The sequence below is a fragment of the Acanthochromis polyacanthus genome, chromosome 3 (assembly GCF_021347895.1).
Source record: "Acanthochromis polyacanthus isolate Apoly-LR-REF ecotype Palm Island chromosome 3, KAUST_Apoly_ChrSc, whole genome shotgun sequence".
In the NCBI taxonomy this organism is placed as follows: domain Eukaryota; kingdom Metazoa; phylum Chordata; class Actinopteri; family Pomacentridae; genus Acanthochromis; species Acanthochromis polyacanthus.
In genome coordinates this window covers 14919050-14932665 of record NC_067115.1, presented here as the reverse complement: position 1 = coordinate 14932665, position 13616 = coordinate 14919050, and the positions used below count along the sequence as shown (strand labels likewise).

The 13616-nt window shown below is 40.8% G+C and overlaps 1 protein-coding gene across 2 annotated transcripts; it reads right to left on the bottom strand.

Annotated features, from left to right (window-relative positions):
- Positions 1–1349: 1349 nt before the first annotated feature.
- On the bottom strand, positions 1350–13226 carry slc25a23a (solute carrier family 25 member 23a). 2 transcript variants are annotated; one of them, XM_022208106.2, is made up of 11 exons: positions 12935–13226; positions 12072–12283; positions 7572–7695; positions 7368–7455; positions 6348–6459; positions 5266–5424; positions 4956–5108; positions 3478–3591; positions 3186–3353; positions 2955–3102; positions 1350–2424 (listed from the first exon to the last, which is right to left on the bottom strand). In XM_022208106.2, exons 2-11 carry the CDS (start codon positions 12249–12251, stop codon positions 2213–2215), a joined length of 1458 nt encoding a protein of 485 aa, XP_022063798.2. In that variant the 5' UTR covers positions 12252–12283; positions 12935–13226; the 3' UTR covers positions 1350–2212. The 2 variants fall into 2 exon arrangements, with proteins under 2 accessions (XP_022063798.2, XP_022063806.1); XM_022208114.2 differs by lacking the exons at positions 7368–7455; positions 7572–7695; positions 12072–12283; positions 12935–13226 and having other exon boundaries at positions 5266–5427.
- Between the last annotated feature and the right edge of the window lie 390 nt (positions 13227–13616).

The window sequence follows — 13616 nt, the reverse complement described above, 5'->3', positions numbered from 1 at the left end:
GGTTTTTCTTCTTCCTCTTCTTCCTTATGCTTTCTAGGGTTCTGGTCCGCCGTTAAACAACTAAAACATCGCCTCCTCCTGGCGGGAGTGTAGATCAGACACGCGGTGTTCACAGCACACTGTTAAACCTTTATTTAAACTCAGAGTACATTGAGGCATGGAGGCTTCATTTACAATGGAAATTAAAAAACGATGAAATAAAAAAGAAATGTGAATTTTACAATTAAAAAAACAAACAGTAACATTAAGAGAACCTTCACTCAATATTCTGGGAATATTCCCTAAAGGGTACATGTAGGTTATTTTGTGAAACTTTGGGATTCTGGGAGGGTTTCCTGAAGGTTCCACAAAAATAACCTTCAATAAACATTCCCAGAAGGTTCCCTGAAGGTTATTTTTTAAACCTATGGCTGTCTGCCGTAGACTGTATAATAAAAAAGGAATCTTGCACTGTTTGCAAAGCAGGGTCTCACTATTCATTTATTACTTGTCCTTAGACGAAATATTGTCATTCAAGTCATCTGTTGTGCACCAACTAAGAGGTTCCCTTGTAATTAACAGGAGTCTGCTAACTGAAAGTGTATAAATTGAACAGCCTCTACCTGGCAAATGAATGGTACTAAATTAAAATTCATTATACAGTGGGGTCCAAAAGTCTGAGACTTCACTCAAAATCATCTGTCATGTGGCAAATAATTAGAAGACACTGAAACAGAAAACGACCTGTCCAGGGTGTCCCCTGCCTTCGCCCGAGTCAGCTGGGAGCACCCCCCACGACCCTAGTGAGGATAAAGCGGTGTATCGAGAGTAGATGGATGGATGGATGAAACAGAAAAATTAAGATGTACAATACAGAAGAAATATTTAATTTCTAGGTCTGTAATGGAATGTTGGCTTTTTAAAAAATATATTTTAATAATTTCCTCATTGATGCAATTTAAATTTTTCACTCAAATTGTTCAGTAGAAACTAAAATAACTGTAACAAGTTCAAAACAAATGCAGAACAGAAATATCTTTATCTTCACAGGAAACTTGGAAATTTGAACACAGTAGATGTTTGATGGTTACCAAAACTGTACATATCCTTTTTCTTTCATTCAATTTGCATTCACTGACATAATTATCACCCTGCTTAGACAGAACTGCTTAGACCAAATCCGTGTGGTTTGGTAGCAGTATAACAGGGACTAAGAATAAAAAACTAAACAAGCCTGAGACAAAAAATCAGTCAATTAAAACTGAAGACAAAGCGGCAAGTAGGGTTCATTTGTGGGGGGTTGACAGACTGATACATGTTCTCAACCTCTTTCAACACTCATTCATCAATAAAAATCTCAATAGAAAGTATTTAATAAAAGCAGCACTGTGCATGCATTTATTTGCCAATAAATACTGACACATCAAAAGTGTTCGTTGGCAATAAATATCATTTCATATACAGTAGTTTTATAGTAGAAAGTTGACTCTTTGCTGGAGTGTTTATTAAAATACTGCGTGGTACTGGACCATGTAGTGAACACTGATGACACACATGTCGCAGAGGAGGTTTTCATAAATCCTCTGAGCTTCTTGATGCGGCTTTGGCAGCTTCTCTTTTGTAAAATATGAAGTCTTTGGTTGTGCTTTACTGAGTAATAATCCTCCCAGGACAGAGAAGGTTCAGCTCGTCTCCTCCTGTTTTCTCCTTCTGTTCCTCCAAGAACAAAGTTCCGTTATTATCTTTGATCACTGCTGCTCTACTTTAGCAGGTGTAACATTATTTTAAGACATATCAATCAAAGTCCCGACACTGTAACTTTGCTGATGTGCAGATCAGTCCTCTGTCTTCTTTATATCCCACCTGGGAGACAAAAATAATGCTGTAGGAATGTAACATAGCTTCCATGATTGGCTACACTTTTTTTTTTTAATCCGATTCAGTGAAGTTCATGCAAATCTTTATCAGTCACTGCAGCTGCAAGATGCTGGTTGGTTAGCTCTCACACAACTGCTGGCATGCATTGAAAAATACACTTGAACCTCTCTCTAGCAGCTTCCAGTTGATAGAGAACATATATGTAACATTTAGTTGTTTTTCTGTCATACTTATCTTGAAAACTGAAGATCTGCAGTCTCAGGAACATCCACAGTCAAGGCTCATTTCCTCATGCACTGCCGGCAGATCTGTGCATGCTTGCTATGAAAGCCAACCCAAACCATCCCTCCTCGTGCTACCCTTTCCCTTTCCCTCCCCTCCTACCCTCAATGTCCACTCCCAGCATTATCCTCGTGTATTCATAGGCGACGTACGACACACTGACGGCGGGGACAACTTTCAGCAGGTTTGGGGATATTCCTCGATAAAGTCCGGCAATACCCTCCTTGGTCACAATGTTGCGGAGCAAAGCCAACATGGAGAGTTTGGGGGCTCCTTTCACTGAAGCTGATGGGAGAGAAAAAATGGTGAGTTTCATGAAGACTGCAACCTCTGTGTTAGAATTATGACAACACTTCCTGCCACACTGAAATCACTATCAAACCAGTGGCTCATGTATGAAACCAGCTGAGCTTTAAAGTCTTCAGCATAGTGTGTTTTACGATTTTTTTTTAAAGTTTTGGCTAAATCATTTGCATAAGTAATATATTCAAAGTTTTAGTGACGAATTGAAGGAACACCAACAACAAATTAGGGCATGTGCTCAAAGTCTCACTCAATGCTTTGAAAAGTAGGATGTGAATCACAAGCCCTATGCTTGAAAGTCACCCCAAATCTCAACAAATTTATGGCAGTTTAAAGTGTAACACGTTCTCATGATCTCCACCAATGTCCTCAAAACATATAATATATATAATTGTTTCAGATCAATGACAACTCGGTGATCGAGGGAACTGAGGCAGTTCTTGGAGGTTAAACATCTTATCAGAACACTTTTTTGAGATTTCCTTTAATTTGCCACCCACAGTTATTCTGACCTTGCGCCTGCATTCGGGTGCGGATCAGTGCCAGTGGGTAACTTGCCAGCTGTCCACACGTGCTGGAGACGGCGCCACATCCGACCAGCACCATGACCCCAGGATCAGCTAAACCTATGTTCCTGTTCAGCCAGGAAAACTTCAGAGTCTGTGGAGTAAAAGAGGCAAAAAGAAGGTAAACACTGAGGAGATGTGGAGTGTGAGAGCTGTTTGTTTTCATGTCAGTCTGACCTCATAGACAGCCAGGTCGATGCCAGCGTACGGGACGATACTCAGCAGGTTTGGTACGTAGCCCTTGTAGAAGGCTGCGACGCCTTCCCGCTGTAGGATCTGTTTGGCACAATCTGCAATTCCTGAGTATTGACCTGTTTTTCTCAGTGTGAGTCGAGTTTTCAGCACCTAAAGGGAAGAAGGAGGAGCAGAAAAAGGAAAGAAATCCGTTCATTGAAGAAACGTGACAGAACAAAGTGTGTTTTCTTGAAGCCATGTGAATGTCTTTATCTGTGTATTACCCTCATATTACCTCCATTGGATAAACGGCCGTCTGAGCCGTCGCTCCAGCCAAAGAGCCAGCGACAAACCTCTCGTGAACCCTCAGAGGTCTTGATTCACTACCGCCACGCATCACGCTCTTGATCTATACAGAGTGTAGAGGAACAAAGAAAATGTAATTTGAGAGAGCTCTGTAATCATAGGAAAATGACAAATGATTAAAATTGATGGAAAATAGATGTAATGTTGTTGATGGAATGTTGTTCCTAAATGGGAAATATGCTTTGCTTGTTTGTGAATCGCTTTTTTGCAGACAGATGCTTGAGAAGACAGATATCACTGTCATGCCTATAGTATAAGAGCAGTAGGTTAACTTAGCATAAAGACTGAAAACAGGAAGTAGCAAGTAGCACCCTGTCTGTGGTGTCATTTAGGAGGACAGCCACTGTGGTTGCCGATTAGTGGTTCTATTGCTTGTTATATAGCTCCTGATTACTGCTGCAAACTCTGTTTCAAAACAGAGAAAGTTGTGTTGTTCACAGGTTCATAGGAAATGAGAAGTGTACTCAGTTTTTGTCTATGATCAAAGGTTTTCTGACTTGTGTCAGTGATCACAGGTGCATTCACTCTTGATGCATGGTTTCTACATTGACGCCTGTATTTGCATTACAATATATTTTAAAGAACTTATTTCTGGTAGTCCAAAAGAGAAACTACTCTCCTTAACTCAGAAATAATACAGTTTTTGAGAGGTAAAGTTTTTGAATCATTTAACACTGAAACAAAACTGCAATACTCACTACTATTATATACTGTCCAAAGACAATAACATTTACTAAGCAGCGCCACTAAAGCTCACTCATGAACAGAATACAGTATGTCTTATGGTGTTTCAAAGTGTTATGAGGTGGTGTTAACCAGAAGCAATGACTTTCTGTAGTCCTCAATGTGAGGCTGCCATGTAAACAGCAGAGACTCTAAGAAATTACATTCAACACATGCAGATACTCTAAATAAGAGACTAAGCATCCATCAATTATCTATACTTCGCAATCCTCATTAGGGTCAGGACTTAAAGTAAAGGCAGAGAACACCCTGGACAGGTCACCAGTCTATCACAGGGCTACACATAGAGAAAAACAATCACGCTCACATTCACATCTATGGACAATTTAGAGTAATCAATTAACCTCAGCATATTTTTGGACTGTGGGAGGAAGCTGGAGAAAACCCACACATGCACAGGGAGAACATGCAAACTCCATGCAGAAAGATCCCAGACCGGGATGCAAACCGGGGATCTTCTAGCTACAAGGCAACACTGCTAACCACCATCCACTGTGCAGGACTAAATATATTTCCCAAAATATATTCTGTAAGCGTTTCACTGTGCAAATGATGGGCCATGAGGAAAATCCTAATACATGTTTGAGAGTTAGCCAGTAGGAGGAAAGAGAGAGCAGTTAGCACAGATCAAAGCAGAATGGACGTTCAATTTGTCTTCTCCACCTGTTCATAAGCGGTGAACTTGATAGCCGTTTCCGGGGCAATTTTTAGAACATTGATTCCGTTGCCCCTCCACATCGACTGCAGTCCTCCCTCTTTCAGCATGTACTGAAAACTGTTCAGCACATTTCCTTTGAAATCAGTGGAGCCATGCACCTGGCAGAGCAGAGTGAGAAAGCTGTCAGTGTGAATAAAGCAGTAACTGCTGACTGAAGCATCACCATGAAGTTCTCTGTCAAATCAAAGAAGTAACATCATAAGAATTGAAAGTAGAAATATGTGAACAATAGCATGTTCCAGACTGATCACTGACCTGCCTGAACACTTTGATGCGGTCTAAAGGGGCAGTTCCAGTGCGAGACACAGATCCAGCTAAAGCTCCAGCCATCAGCTGCCTCCACACGTAGCCAGACTTCTTCTCCTCTTCTGTAAATTCATCTGGAACTGTCAGCTGCTCACCGATATCCAACATCTACTGAAGCCACGAAGGTCAGAATAAATACAAAAAAATATTGTTTTTTTTCTGCTCCTGTCACATTTTAACTCACTGTTAATCTTTACTACAAAATAAAGTCCTGCACCACTGTGGAAACAGCACAAATATGACTACAAGTTGAGAACTCAGCTATGTCCTCTGTGTAGCATAACACGGTTACAATGGCAGAAATTATTAAAAACAAAAAACAAAGCTAAATTCCTTTAATAACTTTACAAAAAAATATTTGAATCAATATGTCTGATGTTTTTCCATTTTTTTGAGGTGTTGCTAATATTGTGAAAAATTGTGTCTCTACATACTGTAGATATTTTATGAATTCCTTTTTTGTTTCCATAATTGTCTCTTGTGTAAACTCAGCATTTCAACCAAAAAGTCATCAATTTTTTTCTCATGTGACTGTTGGCCACAGCTCAGTCATTAATGGCTTTATGCTTGTGTGGAGGAATGCTAATTTTTTAGTTTTTACAGCATCTGGTTTCTGCAGAGAGTTTATTTTTGGTGCCATTTTAGTGACCAGTAAAATAAAGTTAGCTTAACGAAATATGTTTTTCTTGTTTAAACTTATGCAAGTTTACTGAAAGAACCACAAGCAGCCCATGAGTGGTTGAAGGATGTTTGAACAGGCGAAAACCCAATTATTTCAGTTTTTACAGTTTCTGGCTGATAGTGATGTAATTTTGGTGGTTTTAAAAAAGATAACATGCCTTTCAAGACTGTCATCGACTTTTAGGGTTCAGACGGTTGGCGTTATTTATTGGTATTTGAACGTATTGTTCAGTATATTTTTATGTATGTGCATTTGTTTTGTTGAAAGTGCATGTCGTTATTTAGAGATAAACAGTGCCGTACCTGTTGCTGTTTTTGCTTACGGTGTGTGTTTCACTGTGTGACCTCACCATTGACCGCTTCCAGTAGCGTGCCACCTCCTCCATGTTAGTGATGGGGTTAAACAGGAAGTAGTCTCGCCACTCATTCCAGTCAATGGTCATGGTGCCGTCTTTGTCCATGCTGGGAGAAACACAAAAAACGAGTTATGAAATTCAGAAAAAGTAGAAAGAAGGTAAACACTCAGAGGCAGGATCAATAATGTGAACCAGACCATATCTGTTAATGAACCATTTTTAGAACGTTGTTAAGTGGACATATTTATTGAAGAGGCGGTATGGAACTATGATTTCTAAAATGGATGCTGTGCTTCATTTCTGTTGCCTTAAATTTAGTAGAGATGCAGTTTAAAATCTGATTGATTCTTATAAGCTGTATAAGCTGGTATTTGTGCTCTTATTTACAGTTTTGGTGAGGAAGAAATAAAACTGCAAATCTTTGATCGACTTTTTCAAATTTCAGTCTGGCCTGGTCATAAGGATACAGATTATATTTCAGTCTACACTGGAAAAGTATCTGTCCACAGAGCCCAACTTTGCTCCATTTAGGCCTAAAAGTTGTGGAGCTGCTTCTCATTGAATTTGGGGATGCATTTACTGGTGAAAGTTTAGCCTAAATAAAATAGCCAGGGGGTTTAAAGGGTTTGTGTCTTAGGGGTTTCATTTTTGCCTTTTATCAGTAAAGATGGGATTCAGCAGGTGGTCAGTAGGTGTAAGACAGTTTGAAGGTTTCAATCTCACGAAAATTTGCACGCAAAAGAGTGAGAATTTTGAAAACTCTTCTTGTCCTCATCCACAGACAAAAGTGAGACTTGACAGACTCCAGCATCATACATCCAGTGACATTAATATAATGGAACTTGTCTGAATTTTTTTTTTTAATGCAGCTCCACTAGTTTTAGTTACAAAGTGGCCTCGCAACTGAATGCTCCTACTAAAAATACTGACAGATTGCTTTAACAGATATGGCTTCTCCATACAGAGTCAGCAGGGAGGAAAGAGGTAACGCAACATGTGATATTGATGACAGACCTCAGTAAAATCCTGGTGGCATCCTCCAGGCTGACGTTCACACCAATTGAGCGCAGACAGTGCTGAATCTCTGCTACATCAATCTTACCTGAAAAGACCCACCAGTCATACACAGCCAGTGAAAAAGAACATGAGAAATATGCTTTTCATTTATTTTTTTTGAAATAACAGTGTCAATGATTTGTATTTAGAGCAGCTACAGACCATCATTATTCCTGTCCAGGCTGTGAAACATGAGTTTAAGCTGTTTTTCATGGGCACGGAGATACTGTGTGAACTCGTCAAAGTCCAGCACTCCATCCTGGTTGGTGTCTCCGGCCTCCACAATCTGACGGCACAGACAAGAAAAGCAGTTACACTGGCTGCTGGGAACAAATTATTGCAGTCAGTCAGAAGTCATTAAAGGTTATAAATATCTTCAACAAATGCTTCATGAGCTCTATTATGGACCTGTACCACAGAAAACTGCTTCGTCCTCATTTCTTACAGGCATGAGGATCAAAAATTTTAGTCTGTCCACACCAGCAACATGGAGACAGACAACATATAATGTTGCTGAATTATTGTAGAGGCAGTTTATAAGTCATCCGTACAGCAGTCTGAGTTTGCATTAGTGCATCAGTGTGAAGACTACAAAGGTGAATTCAGCAGCAGTGAAATATCAAACACAAGGCTCCAGGGTTTGCAGTCTTTGAATAAACCTCCACTGTGCCATCTGTTGGACAAATGCTGCTGTAGCATGTTGTGTAGTCAAGGATTGAGCCACACATTTTGTGTTACTGTAATTCTTTTTCTTCATATGTGATCATGACAGAGTGTTTTCATGCTGCATTTGAAGATATTAAAGACTATTTATGATCATCCAGCTAATAAAACTTACAGCTGAGAATCTATTTTTGTAGCTTTTCACATTTCATACATAGTTTTTAAAAATCATATTGATGTAAATTCATATTATAAATATGTATATGTCATTTCGACACTGTAAAAAAGCTGATACAAAAAATTAATCTGTATTTTTTTTAAAAGAGCTTTTAGGTTTCTCTAGACACCTGTCCATACCATAACCCCACCGCCCCCATGGGCCACTCCATCCACAACATTGACATCAGAAAACCGCTCACCCACATGACACCGCACACGCTGTCTGTCATCTGCCCTGAACAGTGTAAACCTGGATTCATCCGTGAAGAGAACACCTCTCCAACGTGCCAGACGCCATCGAATGTGAGCATTTGCCCACTCAAGTCGGTTACGACGACGAACTGGAGTCAGGTGGAGACCCCGATGAAAATGACGAGCATGCAGATGAGCTTCCCTGAGACGGTTTCTGACAGTTTGTGCAGAAATTCTTTGCTTATGCAAACCCATTGTTTCAGCAGCTGTCCGAGTGGCTGGTCTCAGACCATCTTGGAGGTGAACATGCTGGATGTGGAGGTCCTGGGATGGTGTGGTTACACGTGGTCTGCGGTTGTGAGGCTGGTTGGATGTACGGCCAAATTCTCTGAAACGCCTTTGGAGACGGCTTACGGTAGAGAAATGAACATTCAATACATGAGCAACAGCTCTGGTTGACATTCCTGCTGTCAGCATGCCAATTGCACGCTCCCTCAAATCTTGCCACATCTGTGGCATTGCGCTGTGATAAAACTGCACCTTTCAGAGTGGCCTTTTATTGTGGGCAGTCTAAGGCACACCTGTGCACTAATCATGGTGTCTAATCAGCATCTTGATATGGCACACCTGTGAGGTGGGATGGATTATCTCAGCAAAGGAGAAGCGCTCACTATCACAGATTTAGACAGATTTGTGAACAATATTTGAGAGAAATGGTGATATTGTGTATGTGGAAAAAGTTTTAGATCTTTCAGATCATCTCGTAAAAAATGGGAGCAAAAACAAAAGTGTTTTGGGTTTTATTTTTGTTGAGTGTACATATGAGAAGAGATCAAGTGCATGACTAAGTGAAAGGTTACCACTCTCAGTTTACAAGGTCGTGCTTGAGCTACTCTGACCAAAATAACCATCATGCTCCCTTTACATTTACACACAAAGACACACACACCAGCTTCTACCCCAACATAAATTTTAAAGTCTAAAATTTAATGTTTTTGTCCCAAAAGAATAGAACAGAATATCTTTATTAGTCCCACATGAAGACATTTGCAAAGAGAGCTGCAAGTCTCCAAAACGTGACTGCATTGAGGTTTGTCTAATATTCTTACAGCTTTCCCACTCAATCACAGAAGAGAGAAAAGGAGCAGCAGCATGAGAAAAAGTGACCCGGACGCTTTTACCAAAGCAAACAGTCACAGACAGACCGAGACGAGAGAGAGTGCCTGTGTGTATTCACAACACAAAGTGAAGCTGTTGATGCTCTGCTGCTGCTGTTGCACAAACAGTAAAGCTGCACATCCGGAGTATCAAAGAGGCATAACTTAATGGAAAAGATCTCTCACAGACCTTCAGCACAAGTGGCGAGACAACTGAGTATTTAAGACTGAAAAGTCACAGAATTTTTGTCATGCCACTATTTGTTGTACTAATCAGAAAAATTTGTGCGTACCTCTGCACAACCTTGAAATCAATACTGACTTAGCTGTAACTAACAGTTCATTTTGTGACACATTTTTGAATAAGAGAATATGATTTAGATGAAGGAACACGTTAGATTTCTACGTTAGATTTCTCTTCTTTTCTCAACTAAACACACATCACAGATGAGTAGTTCAAGGTTGAAAGCTGAAAATCCCATGACTTTTTCTGTTTTTGCAGCTTCTTGCTCTGTTAACCCTTTTTTACATAATATTTTTGCTGCTTAGGTGAATACCCTAACACCAAAGATACTGCATCAGATACTATAGACCATATAAATAGAGCTCCCCATTTGGTCATCTTTCTAAACATGCTGGACCGTTGATACTGACTCAATAGAGCTGCTTCATACTAAACGCTGACTACACATGTGCCAGGGCCTGTATATTTGTTTGTTTCCCTTAAAATAGAAAACGACCCTTTTGATAAATACAGGCCTTGGGACTGTTGCGGTGCGTAAAAATTGTCCTTGTACTCTCCCAACGTAAACTCCAGGTGCAATATCTCCTTGAAATCCATTACTGTGCCTTTTTACACTCAATTCCTGCCTCCCTACTTGTTGGCTTCAAGATTGTTTTTGAGCTGAATATTCAGGCAGCACTCGATGCTGAGAAGGAAATGATTTTAGTGTGCTGTTTATAAATGTGTTTATTGGATCTTTGCATGATTGGTTTGACTTGACGTTAACATTGAAGCAAATTGCATTAATTAAAGCAACCTATTTATCAACCTATATATCAACAGGACCACTAAAGGGCTAGAAACAGCCCTACTAAAATCAATGCTTAAAGTTAGAAGTATCTGTTGGTACTACAGGTTGCACAAAGTACAGTTCTGTCATGATATTCAATAATCCCACTCTTTACAATAACAAAGACCAGCCCTGCAGAATAATCTGACACACCTAGATTTGATTGTATAGAAAGACAAATGGCCAAACCCAGGTGAAAACTTCATGCAGACTTCAGTGAATATACTCCCTATAGAGATTCCACAGTTGAACAGTCAAAGGGTGTTTTATTGATTGTTTGATTGATGGAGATATTCTGTCAGATAATCAGTAAACCAAGATAATCTGACTAAAGTGCACTGACACAAGCTTCAAATGCCTTCATGTAAACTGTATTTATTTATCCATTCATCCTTTTTCCTTTGCTCATCCAGAGTCGGGTGACAGCAGACTAAGCAGGCTTTTCCAAATGTCTCTTTCACCAGCAACATTTTCAAACTCTTCCTGGGGATTCTTCCAAGGCCTGATGAAATATATAATCCCTCCAGTGAGTTCTGACTCTACCTAAAGGTCTCCTTCCAGCTGAAGTTGCCTAGAAGTTCTCCACAGGAAGACTCCCGGGATGGATTCCAGTCAGATGTTGGAAACACCTCGACTGGCAGGGTTCAATGCAAAATAGCAGCGACTCAACTCTGAGCTCCCTCCGGATATCCAAGCTCCTCATTCTATCTCTAAATCTAAGCACAGCCACCCTAAACAGGTCACCTTTGGCCACCTAAATCCATCATCATACTCTTTTGGTCATTACCAAGAGCTCATCAACATAGTTTAGTTTGGAACGTAGCCTGACAAACGAGTCGAGAGCTTTTCCTTCCAGTTCAGCTCCCTTATCACATCAACAGGCTGGTACAACGCCTGCAGTACTGCTAATATTGCCCCCAATTCATCTGCCCATCTTATGCTCTGTTTTCACACTGCCTGTGAACAACACCCCAAAGTACTCAAACTCCTTTGTTTCTTGGGGCAGCACATTCCACCCTACTCAGAAAGAAAAATTAGCCCATATTCATCAGACAACCATAGCTTCAGACTTGGAGATGCTGACTCTCAAACAGACTGTTTCACCCTCAGTTGTAAACCTCCCCAAAGCACCTTGAAGGTCACAGTGTGATGACACCAACAGAATCACATCATCTGCCAAAAGCAGAAACGTGACTCAGAGGTTTTCAAACCAGACACCTTCTTCACCCTGGCAGCACTCTGATTTAAATAGAATTTATACCCACTATGCTATAACATAGTAGTCACAAACAGTACTCACTATATGGTATCTGAGTATATAAACAACTGTGTGTGATCCAGGTGTCCTGCTATCTCACCCTCTCCAAGGAGCCTCTGGAAAGCCCTCGTCCTGCCAGTCCTGTCCGCAGCTCACGGATATCGATGCGTCCATCTTTGTTGAGGTCCAGCTGGTCAAACAGCTCAGCATAGCGCTTCTCCCTGTCCTGGTCTGGACCAGAGGATTCACCGTCCTGGCAGCGAGCCCAGAGGAGCCACATCTGTCTGGGTCCAGTCACAGGTCACCAGTCAGCTGATGGGAAACACATCAGATCAACCCAACAGAAGGAAAGAGCAGTATTAGTGTCTGCACGAACTGACCACAAACTGATGTAACTGGTAAAAAGTTAGTTTAAGGTCAATAATCCAGATCCAGTTAATTTGGAAACCACTGATTTAGAATATATATATATATTATATGTAGCTGGCCTGACACTGTAGTCCTTTTTGCAACTGAAAGAGATTCAACCATCTTATTTATGAAGCCAGTTTTCATCACAGGACACCTCCTGGTTTGTGTTATTAGTCACTGTTACTGTGTCCTCCCTCCTTATCTGATAGGATTATTTAAAAAATGAAACCATGCAGCTACGAATGTGTAGACAGTGGGACATTTCCTTAAACCAGAAGAAAACTACACATTCAGGGTCTGTGGGATTTCTCTGATTCTCCAAACACCCACTGACAGTAGGAGAAATTGCGACGTTTTTTGTGAAATATGACGGAAATATCAACAATGTCATGAAATAATCAGCTCACTGCGCACTGACGCATCTTGACCCACATATCCAAAAGCGATTTAACCTCCTTACAGTCAGATGATCGCGTCGAACTTGATCCTCACACTGCTGTGGAGGCTGTTATGGTCTAATAATAAGACCTACGAGACCATTTTGTGACTCACTCGGTGTGTTTTTCTGCAGACCCGCCGCTCATGTCGGCTGCAGAGGATCCGATCAGATCAGGAGAAACCAGCAGCAGGTTCGGAGCTCAGTCTGGTCCTCAAACCGGGTTTGATCCTCTTCAGTCCGACAGATCTCGGGTGGTTCTCCGTGTTCACAGCTGCTGCTGGTCGCTCCGTCTTGAGGATTTCTCCTGTTGAGGAAGCAGGAAGCGGCAGAAGCGCTGCTGGAGCCTGCTGGCGGCCAAGAGTCAGTCCTGCGAGTGGAAGATCTGAAGCTGGAGACTGCATGAAGCGCTGAATAGAAAATATTGATCTGTGACTGATTTGGAACTACATGTCATAAACTAGAAACCTTCAACCAGGACCATAAATACTCAGTTCATGGTCCCACTGTGCTTTTAATCACAAAAGAGTCTGAGAGGGACCATAATAAGAAACAGGACAGTTCATCCTGCGAGAGAAGTTTTTAAAGCTTGACTTTGTCATGCATGAAAAAGAGCACAGAGACTGCTACATTTGCTTTAAAATAATAATAATAATAATAATAATAATAATAGGTTGAACCAATGATATATTCTGATGAAGGTGTACACAGACCTCAACAAGAGGCCACAATGGAGAGAAAAGCCTACTTTCTTGCAAATTGCAAAATCCAATCTCCTGAAGTAGAACATTCAGGTAT

What these genes read in the sequence shown, in the direction of transcription:
- slc25a23a (XM_022208106.2), bottom strand. Translation starts at nt 12,251, where the DNA reads ATGTGGCTCCTCTGGGCTCGCTGCCAGGACGGTGAATCCTCTGGTCCA. An exon ending in GCTACTGGAAGCGGTCAATG is followed by an intron (nt 5,425 to 6,347) that starts GTGAGGTCACAC and finishes TGGCTTCAGTAG; the next exon opens with ATGTTGGATATCGGTGAGCA. An exon ending in GCATCAAAGTGTTCAGGCAG is followed by an intron (nt 5,109 to 5,265) that starts GTCAGTGATCAG and finishes CTGCTCTGCCAG; the next exon opens with GTGCATGGCTCCACTGATTT.